Genomic DNA, 12,515 nt, shown 5'->3' with positions numbered 1-12,515 from the left:
CAGTGCCCACGTTCACAGCTGGGCGCGCGTCTGAAATAAATTGTTGCTTGTTTTTTTATGGGAGTGCCGAGGTAGACTCGTTTTGGGTCTGACACCTGGGAATGGTTGTATGATAAATATCTATAGGACGGACTGGGCAGGGAGTATTTACAGTATTTTGGAACGATTTTTATTCAACAGAAAAATGCTCACGAGCGTTGAGATAAACCCTTTGAGATGGTAAGAAATATGCACATAGGAAGCTTCTAATAATAAAAGAGAAGCATAGGTTAGAGATACCCCAGAGAAAAGCAGGACCAAAAGAAGCAAACCCTGACATTTCCTGTTTCTGGAATTTCCTGTGTGTGCGCCTTGCTTTGTTCATGCTTTTGTCACCTTCTGATGAAATTCCAATGAGCGGGCACCGCTTGTATAGTCAGGAAGCACCTAAGGACTTCTTACCCTGCCCCCCAATACACAGACACTTACTCTTGAGAATAAGAGTTTATTGCATACCGTTGAAACTCCAAAAATCATGGCTGGCCTTTACCTGAGTGGTTTTTCGAGTTATACATAATTTACAAAGAGGTAGGGAATGGAAAAACAACTAAAAACAGAAGGTCGAGTTATCAGTTAATATCAGCTGGTCCTTCTTATGAATACGCACCATTCAAAAGCCTAACCATTCACTTCTTGCTTCACTTAACATTGTTTCCACAGAGTGTATGAATGAAAACAGTATGGAACTTTGCCACCATTTCAAAAATTAAAGTTAGTCCAAAATAACTTTATTTGTGTGTTAGGAAAAGGAGTTAAGGCAGAGTATGGATTCTGTTATAAAAGTGTGTGTGGGTGTGTGTGCGCGCTTTAAATAAGACTTCTCTAAAAACAAACAAATAAACAAAAGGACTTCTTTTGGAGTTTCAGGTTCATTGCCCGCTGCTTAGAAAGCAGCTGTCTTGGTTTGGTCCACAGTTCTGAAGTCTTCCCCATCAGGGGCCACCCAGCAGAGTGTCCTGCCCCCAGGGGACAGACCCCTGGGCACACCCCAGGCCCAGCCCTGGCTCCACTTGCTTCCGGACATTCACATTTGTGTCTGTGAGAGGGAGTCCAGCTTGGGGTACTGGTTACTCTTTTCCAAGTAATCTTCCTTGTCATCCTTATCAAACTGAGCTTCAATCTCTGTTGGGTTGATGTACGTATAGAATCGAGCCATGATGGCAAATATTACGCAGACGACCAGAAGCAGTGCCGCAAACAGAACATACTCGGCCCACTTTGAAGAGTTTGAGTTGGAGCAGGAAAAACACAAAAACAGTACAGGTTATGGGAATGCATGTATACATTGCGGGTAGTTTTTCTTTCGACATCTAGATTGCAGGTGTTGGAAATGCTGTTGTTAAGGAAAATTGGTAGGCTATGGCCGCAGATACAGAATGGCCAGCTTTTCCCGAATGCCCAAGTGTAACGATAACGTTCTTTTAACAGCTCTGGAGTGCACATACCCATAAGAAAATGAGAAAAAAATCTCTATAAACCCACATTTTAAGGAAAAAAGCTGAACCAAGAGAACACCAGGCAGTAGTCTTGAGGGAAACAGAACATGCTGAAATGTTCTAAATTACCCTTTGACAATGCCGCGAGGTCATGAGCAGGCAGGATAGACCCTGATGGGTCCTGGTGGGGTTGGTAATGAATCTGATGGGCTAAGGGGCAGCTCTCTTATGAGGCAGAGATGCTGAGTGGTGGGGGATAGAGTTCTAGAACCAGAGAAGCCCTCATTTTAATGGGAAAAATTGTGACAACTTTTAGAATGGTTTTAACTTTAGGCGTTATGAAACTTTCTGGATAACATGCCTGGTTTGGGGCCATTAAGCTGCATTCAGTGAAGCTAGGAAAAGATGTTTCCTCTCGTAGTAAATGATATTAGGGTGTTGGTATGTTGGCCTCAGGCTTCCCTGGTAGCTCAGACAGTAAAGAACCTGCCTGCAATGCGGGAGACCCTGGGTTTGACCCCTGGGTCGGGAAGATCCCCTGGAGGAGGGCATGGCAACCCACTCCAGTATTCTTGCCCCATGGACAGAAGTGCTTGGTGGGCTGCAGTCCATGGGGTCACAAAGAGTCGGACACAACTGAACACAGACCACACAGCGCAGCCGGTTAACTGCACGTGGTTACATCTGGTTATATTCTGGCCACGTAACACCAAGGAGAAAGAAGGAGAATGAGCACACGCTTGGTCGTGAGGGTGTTTGGGAACTGCTCTGTCTGGCTGGGTCTGAGGGTATTATTTGGCCATTAGTGGAGATGACAATGTGTATATACAGACGGCTAGGGAGGGTCAAGACAGGGAGGGTCAAGACAGAGGTACACGCGATCTCTGTTTGCATCCGTACCTGTTCACTGAACTGGCCTGCTCCCGCCACAATAAGCACGATGATGTTGCCGACAGCCACGGTCAACAGCCATCCTGCTTGCAGTACCGATTTCATGTTGGAAGGAGCCTGAAGGAAATGACACAGAGTGAGTCCCAACTCAGACGCCAAGCTCAGAGCAGGAGATCATGCCTAACTCAACGACGCCCTTAAATGAGGCCGTCGACTCCCTAAAAGACACATTAAGAGCTGGGTTGGTTTAATGCGAAAAGGACTATCACTTAGATGACGAGACATCCCAAATGCTCATGCTTGTGAGCACACGGGAGTCGTTTGTTCTTCACTCTCTGAGTGCTCACAGAGTTATCATCCTAAGGAAACGGATGGATCTACAGACACCGATTCTATCTCCATAGAAGAATTCTCACACAAAGCCACCCGGCCTGGCACCTCCTTCACCCTGAGTGGAGGCTGTGCCCCGTGTTGTCATCTTGCTCTTTGGGGAGTTTTCCTGCCAAGTCGCCAAAACTTCTCACCAAACAAACTCTTGTCACCTGTGTCATAGTCATCTCCTTAACTAGACTGTGAGGTCACTGCAGAAAAGGAGCATCCAGCTTGCATTTAGTCTTTACTGGAAAATGTGAAGATACTGGGCATGCGGGGGTTATAATGGCTCTGGCCGTATTGTGATAAACCAGTTCAGAACCTAAGCTCTAATTCAGGCATCAGCAAAATGTGCCTCATTAGCCTAACATGCACAAAAGCAATCCTATTTTTTAACTTTTAAGAGTGAGACCTTCATCGGTGGTTTTACTGGGAGTTACAAAGAGACCTCAAGTGACCCTTGAAGACAACGAGGACACAGACCTGTATGTGGACGCTGTTATGAATGGGGTTGAAAACATGGAAGCCGTTGGCATCTTGACCCTGCTAATGGTCATTAATAGAGTTTTTCCTACTTAGGACCCCAAATTCTATCATATAACTGGGAATTCAGACACCTATAGGTGGACACTCATAATATTAAACAGTAATATTCCTTTTTTTTTGGGGGGGGCTCACCATGAGGCTTGTGGGGTCTCAGTTTCCTAACCAGGGATTGAACATGCGCCCTTGGCTCAGAAAGCATGGAGTCCTAACCACTGGATCGCCAGGGAATTCCCTAAACAGCAATATTCTTATTCAGTAAATAAGACTGGGTAATCTCTAAAACCCACAGAAGGCAATGGCACCCCACTCCAGTACTCTTGCCTGGAAAATCCCACGGACGGAGGAGCCTGATGGGCTGCGGTCCATGGGGTCGCCAAGAGTTAGACACGACTAAGTGACTTCACTTTCACTTTTCACTTTCATGCATTAGAGAAGGAAATGGCAGCCCACTCCAGTGCTCTTGTCTGGAGAACCCCAGGGATGGGGGAGCCGGTGGGCAGCCATCTATGGGGTTGCACAGAGTCAGACACAATGAAGCGACTTAGCAGCAGCAGCAGCAATCTCTAAAACCATGTTCAGTAGAATCTACCATAATCTACCCACATTTCTAGACTTTTCTTTTACACTGTAAGTACCTGGCTACTCCAGCTTATTATTAAGTCCCAGTAGCATTTTTGGAAGGCAGGGTTGTAGGGGTGTACACGACAATAGACAAGAAACCTGAGAATAGGAGAACTCCAATCCGGTGACGGAGAAAACCACCTCGCCACAGGTGAGGAGGAAGTACTGGGGGATCTGCAGAGCCATGCTGACTGTGTTGGGGGAGATGTCTTCAAAAGCCCTTGGTTCGGGGCAGCCATCACTCTGAACCAAGAAGGCAGAAACAAGGAGGAGACGTGAAAATCGAGACTGCTTCCAGAATACAAATCACACAGACCGGCCAGCTGAACTAGGACCTTCAGGGTTACCTCATACAATCTATCCAGAAAGTACACCTTGTAAATGTAAATATGCAGCACTGCATTTTATCCTCGGACTGGGATGGCCTTGGTGGGACTTGAAAGTCTGTTCACTAGCTTTTTCCTCTTCAGTGAGAGAGTAGGTTGGAAGTCAGGTTTGTTGAAAACATTCCCAGCTCTTTGAACTAAAAGTCTCCAAAGTCTATTTTAAGAGTCTATGAGGAAGCATCAGATACTGATCAACATGAACTTTTATTTTTTTATTATTTATTTATTTATTGTTAGTCTTGTTTATCTCACAAGACCGACAAAAATTACGGGGGAAGGGCTCTATAGCCCCTCCGCAAGGGCGGGGGGCGGGGGAGAATGACCCTAACTCTCAACATGAACTTTTAGAGTAAGTCAGTTTGTGTAATTTTATTCTAACAGTGAACTTAAGGCAACGATAAACTAAAGAATTAGTGGTGAAATGAATTAATCCTAAACTTGTTTAAAATATAGATCCTTATATTACTCCATTAAATCACTCCTATGTTCTGTTTGCAAGGACTCATCAATAAAGTTTGAATGGCACACCTGATTCAGTGCAATGAGTCACTAACCTTCCTGGTGATTACGTAGGTAAATGCACTACCAAATTCAAGGTGGGATGTTTTGAACTCATTTGCACACTGTTGTGAAATCTCTGGTGAGTTTATTGTGAAGCTCTTTCTACAAAAGAAAGGTTAATACAGGTTAACATTCTTGGTATTGAAACCTTCAATGTACTATTTAAAGAAAAAGGCTCCAAACCCTTGAACTATAGGGCAAAGTGGCCCTTGTAGGTACTTACGTGCCAGAAGAGAAAAACAGATATTCACTGGCATTGTGACTGGAGACATTGTTGTAAACTTCCCCATCCATTGTGACGTTGAAGCTCTCGCCAAAAGCATTTACGAATCTGCAACAGAAAACCATCTGTCTTGTGAGAAGACTGTTTGCTCTAGGTCACAGTATGTTCACCTGAAGCTGGCTGTTTCCTTTCAGAAGGAATTTAAGATGTTTGCAGAAGACTTCTAGAGTATAAAGACAGAAAGTAACCAAGTCTAGGTTTGTCTTTGCTCACCTGCTCATGAGAACACACCTAAAAGAATTTATTTAACACAGTAAAATGCTGGGAACTCTTCTAACTACTTTGTAACCAGGAACTATTTCAGTGATATTTGGGGATATTAAGTACAGGTTGAAACAGGTGCTAATCTCTTTCCTCTCCAGAAGGCAGCCGTGTCTTTCGGCTTCTTACTCCAGAAGCTTGAGAGCCAAAGCAGTGAACGACCAAAAGCAGAAGTTACTGAGTATCTAAAAGTCAGTCTCCAATCGGGGCTTCTTTTGGGGGTCAGAGAAGCCCACTTATTTCCTTTACCTTTAAAGAGCACCCTCAGGCAAGGAGGGGCTCCGAGGAGTGGGGAGGATGACTTGGGCCAGCCCAGGAAGCAGAGAGTTTTAAGGAATTCCCTTTAGATGGTAGAGACCTATGCCTGCAGATCAGAGTAAACGTGACCAGCATCCCATCGAATACGGCTGGGAATGGAACACCCAGTAGCACTGGGTGCTAGGTCCCAAGGTTTCTAGTCTCTGCAGTGTCCCCTGTGCCCAAGCTTCCAAGGGACCCGTTGAGTTATTTCCTCCAAAGGACCAGATAGGTGGTGACCAGGGGGACAAATGGTTAGAGACCCCTTCCTCAAATGTTCCAGGCTAGAGAAGACTCTGACCTTCTTATACTGCCCCAGGAAGGAGAAGTGGGCCGCCCCAAATAAGACTGGTGGGTCTTTTCTGACAGAGAGGCGAGTGAAGGTATACAGATCATCCAATTTAGAGAACGAGAAGTGAAGGTGGTATATACTTAAGTACCATAAAGAACAATGTAACTTTCACATCCGTAAAATATAGGGTGATGGAATAAAATTTATGTTTCAAGGCAGGACAAGAAAATGAAGCATAACATGTTCCTTACCCACACTGAGCCCTCCCTAATGTCATGTGTCTTCACTACACATTAACCAGACCTCCTCAAAGGAGAGCATGCTTGCTCCACCACAGAGATCAATGCTTTTCTGTTTTCTTTCCTCTGATGCCAGCAATGTGAGTTCCTTGGAAGATAAGACTGTTTCCTTATTCAGTAAGGGGTCATGGTTACGGGTGGCTCGCTTTGTACGTTCAGATCTGGCCTGTGTGTTTTGGGTGAGCCTGATGCAAAAATGCCAGTGTCTCATTCTGATGTATGATCTTTTGTCTCAAAAATGTATATTTTGAAGTACCTTTGACTTCTAAGAAGTGGAACAGGTCTCAGGGTTTTCTGGAAGAGTGCTTCCTAGGTTATACTTCTTAGATTGGCTCAAATAAAATTCTCTATTTCTTCTTTAGATGGCCTATTAATTTTTTGTCAACAGTGACCAAGTTTCATCTATGTTTGTGGCAATATGTAATATTGGTCAAATTCCAGGGACTGAGGGAACATTTTTATGAGTAAAATTCAAGTCCAAAAGTCCTTAGGCATTTGACTTGGTGTCATTTGACAGGTGATTCAAGTAGAAAACTGAACCTGATGGAGGTTGACAGGAGCCTAACAGAATGAATCCTGCTCCAAACTGTAAATGCCACCTTAATAGAAGGCTAAGATGAACCATTTGAAACACAGACAGTGGAAATAGTGTGAAATTAGGAGTAGACCCTTGGGCCTGGGGCCTGGCTTTGTAATATTATAAGACATAAGACTTAAAACATAACCCTAACACTTGAGTACTATTGCCTGCCTGACATACGTCTTAGGGTTGGTATGAGATAACAGTAAGAATGGAAATCATCCGAAAAAAAAAGCAACATCACAAATATCAGATGCGTTTTCACATACACCCAGAAAATAGTAAAGCATAAGCAGCAAACACATTCTGAGCTCTTTGAAAGGTGAGGAAAGCAGAGGTTCAAGACCTATTGAGCTCTCAGAGTTTTGACTAGGCAAATCCTAGGGTCCCATTAAGGGACCCTTGGCTTTGGCCTCTTAGGAGCACCAGGATCTAAGCTACAAAGTGATTGTGCGAGGAGGTATGGAGGGTGGGTACCAGCTGAGAAAATGACACAAATGGGACTGGTTCCTTAAAGAATTACTGGGGGACAGAGATATTTGTTCCTCTTCAATTAAAAATAAATAGGCTTTATGAGATAGAATTCACATATAGCAAAACTCACCCCTTTATATAAAGCCTAAATTCAGTGATTTCACAATAGCCACAGGGTTGTGCAACCAGCACAACAGTCCCGGTTCTCATCAGTCCAAAAGGACACTTGACCCCAACGGGCAGTGCTTCTCCACGCCCCCTCCCGCCAGTCACTGCCAACCACTGCTCTGCTTTCTATCTCTGTGGATATGCTGCCGTTTCGTGTAAATGGAAACGCACGGCAGGAGGTCTGGGTGCTTGGCTTCTCCAGCTTAGCATAATGTCTTTAAGGTCCATTCACACTGCAGCAGAGAGCTATACTCCATCCCTTTGCATGGCTGAGTAATATTCCATTGTATGGACAGACCACATTTTGTTAATCAGCTGATGGGCATTTTAATTGCTTCTACATTTTTGTCTTCTGTCCTTTGACCATTTATCTACAAGTTTTTGAGTGGACATATATTTCCATTTCTTTGGGGTGAATACCTCGGTGAAAAAAAATGAGTGGTAATTGCCAAGGAAGGGGAGAATGGGGAAGGGAGATATTGGTTGAAGGGCGTGAAACTTTCCGTTTTTTGAGAAAATATTTATTTATTTGACTGCATCAGGTCTTAGTTGCAACATGTGGGATCCTTTTAGTTGCAGCATGCAAACTCTGAGTTGTGGCATGTGGGATCTAGTTCCCTGACCATGGGTGGAACCCAGGTCCCCTGCATTGCGAGCAGGGAGTCCTAACCACTGGATCACCAGAGAAGTTCCAACCAGTTTTAAGATGAATAAGTTCTAAGGATCCAAAGTACAGCACGGTAACTATAACTAATTAATATTATATAATATACTTAAAATTTGCTAAGAGACTAAATCTTTTAGCATTCTCATAATTTAAAAAGGGTAACTTTCAGGGGACGAATATGTTAATTAACTTGATTGTGGTAACTATTTGACAACGTATACATCTATCAAACCATCACATTGTAAATTTTAAATATTTACGATTTTGTCAATTATATCTCAGTAAAACTAAAAAGAATCATAAACCAAAAAACTAGTGCTACAATTAAGAAGGAATTGCATTAAACCAATAGATCAGTTTGAGGGGGACTGATATCTTTGCTGTATTAAGTTCTCTAATCAATGAAACCAATGTATCTCTCCATTTATTTAGCTCTTCATTGATTTTTCATCAGCTTTTTGTAGTTTCAGCTCTCAAATTCCACATGTGTCTTATAAGATTTATAAATAGTATTTCATCACTTTTTTTTAAGTGATGGTAAAAGGTATAGCTGCCAATCATTTATTGCTGGTATATACAAATACGTTTGTCTTGTCATTGGCCTTGTGTCCTGTAACCCTCCTAAACTCACTTAGTGAGTCTATGAGCTTTTGCTATCGGGGACTTGTGATGTAGACATTCATGCCTTCTGCGTGTAGAGAGAGCTTTATTTCTTCCTTTCCAGTCGAGATGCTTTTACATATTTTTCTTGCCTCATGGCACTAGCATCTGCAAGGATCTTAAAAAGGAGTGGAGTAGACGACCTGACCTAGCTCCTGATGTTGGGGGGCGCGGGGGAGCACTTAGACTTCTGCCATTAAGTGCAATGTTAGCTGGGATTTTAAGCAATCCTATTTGTTTTGCTGTGCGGGGTCTTTGCTGCCGCGCACGGGCTGTCTCTAGTCGCGTGAGTGGGGCTGCTCCTCTGCGGTGCGTGGGCTCCCACTGTGGCGGCTTCTCTCGTTGTGGAGCAGGGGCTCTAGCGTACTGGGGCTTCAGTAGTTACAGTATGTGGGCTCAGTAGTTGTGGATCAGACTTAGTTGCCCCGAGGCGTGCAGAATCTTCCCTGACCAGGGACTGAACCTGGGCCCCTGCACTGGCAGGCAGACTCTTAACCACTAGACCATCAGGGAAGTCCAGTACTTTTTCAGAATAAGGAACTTCCCTTCAGCTCCTAGTTTGCTGAGGGTTGTTAAATGAATGGATGCTGAATTTTATCAAATCTTTTTTCTGCATCAATTGATTTGATGATGTGGGTTTTCCTCTTTAGTATATTAAGATGATGGATTTTATTTATGATTTTAAAAATACTGAACCTGCCTCACATTCTTGGGGGAAAGCCCAGACTCTCATTTGATATCCTTGTTACAGCTGGATTTTACCATGGGCACACATTACTTCCAGAAGAAGCTGATATAACGAGTGTTGAAGAAGTACGCATACCTGATTCCATTTCTCCCTTTTTCTGGCTTCTGGTTAAGGCCATCTTTTACCTGAGAAAGAAAACATGACCAACGCTAACTCCTTAGAATAAGTTCCGATGAACAGTTCAGGCTTTAGAGAAGGAGAATGCTGGGGACATTTATTCTAGGAGCTAAGGGCACCGTGATTAAATTAGCTAGACTCCACCACTCAGCCTTGTTTTACGTGAAGTTAAAAGGAGCCTTTACAATTTTTAAAAACTTTTTTATTTTGTATTGTGCATGCATACTAAGTCACTTCAGTCGTGTCCAACTCTTTATGACCCTGCGGAGTGTAGCTCGCCAGGTTCCTCTGTCCTTGGGATTTTCCAGGCAAGAATACTGGAGTGGGTTGCCATTTCCTTCTCCAGGGGATCCTCCTGACCCAGGCATCGAACCCACGTCTCTTATGTCTCCTGCACTAACAGGTGGGTTCTTTACCACTGCGCCACCTGGAAAGCCATTTTGTTTTGGGGTTTAATCAATTAACGGTGTTGTGATAGTTTCGGGTGAAGGGCAAAGGGGCTCAGCCACACATAAACATGTGTACATTCTCCCCCGACTCCATTCCCATCCAGGCTGCCACATAATATCGAGCAGAGTTCCACAAGCTTGTACAATTTTTAGTGCTTGCTTTTTAGTGGTTCCACAGAACACTGCTCTCTTAAGGATTTAGGGCAAGCCTCTCAACAGCCCCCTAATTACACACATTACCAACAAGTCTTAATTCTGTATTGCAGTTTTGTAGAAGCTCACCAAAACTCACCTTACAGAATACCCACAACTCCTTCACTAGGTCAACTACACCTTCATAGCTTCTTTATATGCCGAACAGAATATCTAGATGTTCATATTTTGTCATGAAATCATTTTAATGCATTTCTATTGCTTTTACTTAATGCAGTCACTATTTTTTCCAGAGATGGCTCTAATTTCCCAATTACCCACTGCCAATTTTTAAAATGAATACTATTAAAGGTATATTGAAAATTTTATCTCAAAAAGTCTCTGAGAACACACACAGGTACTATGTGACTTGTGTTCAAACACACCATACTGTGCCCACAAGTTCTTTTTAAAATCTGTCAAATTCCTATCAACACTTCCCATTCACCAGCCAAACCTTTATTGGAAGTCAGATGACTATGTCCTTGAAAAAGCAAGAATTGAGGATTATCTAATACAATACTACATGGGGGTAAAACAAAGTCACACCACTAAACGGCCATGTCTCCAACAACACAAACAGTTAGAATCAGCTGGAAATGTCCAGCTACTTACCACTTGGTAGTTATTTGGGGCCCAAACGAGAAGGGTATGGCGATGGCCTGACTCAAAGTTATGAGTTACTGGAGCAATTGGTGATCCAGCAGAAGAAATGTTTACACTTAGGTTGTCTACGTTGAAAGTCATAAATTCTTTTGTCTATAATAGGGGGAAAGGAGTCACAGTTTACACCAGAGCCTTGTTCTGTACTAAGTGACACTGTCATGCATACTATTTGACATTCCCAGGTCATGTTCATACACATCAAAAATGCCTTGCGGGGAGCTGGCACTGGTTTGTCTCAGCTCCCGCACCAGCCTGCCCCTGTGGACGCATTACTACAGGAACTATGACTTTCATTCAGCATTTTACTTTCATTTTAAGATGATAAACGCTATGGAAATTATTTCTACCATTGGGCAAAGAGCCACATTGAGGAAAAGCAACAGCCTGGGTGAAAACCAATAGTGGCCTTTCCTGAGCATCAGGAGTCAAACACTCTTTCTTCCTGCACAATTATTAGTTTGGTGAGATCTAAGGGAGTGGTCCTCAACAGGTGGCTGAACAGCAATGAGACGAGTTAAATCAAAACTTCTGGAGCTGGGATGTTGGTGTTAGAATTAACAAAGCTCTCTAGACTTCGGGTTGAGAAGCTCTAATTGAGACCCATGACCATCCATCTACAGTGTGGTGTTCCAGCCTCAGTGCTATTGGTATTTGGGGCCAGACAATTCTTTGTTGAGGGACTGGTGTGTCAGCATCTCTAGTTGCTCTGTGTGTGCGTGCACATGCGCGTGCATACACGCACATGTTCAGTCACTCAGTCATGTCCAACTCTTTTGCAACCTCATGGACCGTAGCCCACCAGGCTCCTCTGTCCATGGGCTTCTCCAGGCAAAAATACTGGAGTGGGTTGCCATTTTCTTCTCCAGGGGATCTTCTCGACCCAGGGATTGAACCCACACCTCTTGTGCCTCCTGTTTACCATTGTGCCACCTGGGAAGTTCCTAGCTTCTACACAGGAGATGCCAACGACAAAATCCCAGTTGTGACAGCAAAAAAATGTCTCCAGAGATTGCCCAGTGTTCCCTGAGGGGCCAGATGGTGCTGGTGGAGAACCACTGACCCAGAACCTTGCTCTTTAAAGTGTGGTTCCATCACCAGCAAAAGCACTGTTATCCGAGAGCTTGTAAAAATACAGCACTTCAGACCCACTGGTCACAAATCTGCATTTTAACAAGCTAGCCGGGTGAGTCATAGACACTGGTCCAGAGTGAAGCCAGAATTAGATGAAAGATGAAGACGTTTCACTTTGGGGCTCATCTTGGGATTGTTCCAAGAACCCAGAAGATCTGCTCTCCAAACCCTATTATTATAATTCGGGTCAGAAGACGGAAAAACAAGCTCACTTCCACTTACTTGAGACATCGGGCCACATGTCACTGTCGTTCCGGGAAAAGACATGGTCACATTATTATTTCCTATATTCAGGACTTTGATTTGGACTTCATTTCCTTTGGGGAAGACGGGCAGAGTTTTCTGAGCAAAACAAAAGAGACGTGGCCTTGAGGTCCTT

The 12,515-nt window shown here is 43.7% G+C and overlaps 1 protein-coding gene across 4 annotated transcripts in view; it reads right to left on the bottom strand.

The window, feature by feature from the left end:
- Window positions 1-745: 745 nt before the first annotated feature.
- Window positions 746-12,515, bottom strand: part of SLC15A1 (solute carrier family 15 member 1) — a 47,578-nt gene continuing 35,808 nt past the window's right edge. For all 4 annotated transcript variants that reach the window (XM_070471485.1, XM_070471487.1, XM_070471488.1 and 1 more), the window contains exons 16-23: window positions 12,359-12,478; window positions 10,955-11,098; window positions 9,657-9,706; window positions 5,076-5,183; window positions 4,846-4,954; window positions 4,005-4,148; window positions 2,376-2,483; window positions 746-1,255 (exon numbers count right to left, since the gene is read on the bottom strand). In XM_070471485.1, the coding sequence (XP_070327586.1) occupies window positions 1,064-1,255; window positions 2,376-2,483; window positions 4,005-4,148; window positions 4,846-4,954; window positions 5,076-5,183; window positions 9,657-9,706; window positions 10,955-11,098; window positions 12,359-12,478 (975 nt within the window). In that variant the 3' untranslated portion in view covers window positions 746-1,063. The remainder of the gene's footprint in view (window positions 1,256-2,375; window positions 2,484-4,004; window positions 4,149-4,845; window positions 4,955-5,075; window positions 5,184-9,656; window positions 9,707-10,954; window positions 11,099-12,358; window positions 12,479-12,515) is intronic.

This window comes from Odocoileus virginianus, chromosome 8, assembly GCF_023699985.2.
Source record: "Odocoileus virginianus isolate 20LAN1187 ecotype Illinois chromosome 8, Ovbor_1.2, whole genome shotgun sequence".
NCBI lineage: Eukaryota > Metazoa > Chordata > Mammalia > Artiodactyla > Cervidae > Odocoileus > Odocoileus virginianus.
The sequence above is the reverse complement of the archived record's forward strand: the minus strand, read 5'-3'. Positions and strand labels throughout refer to the sequence as shown.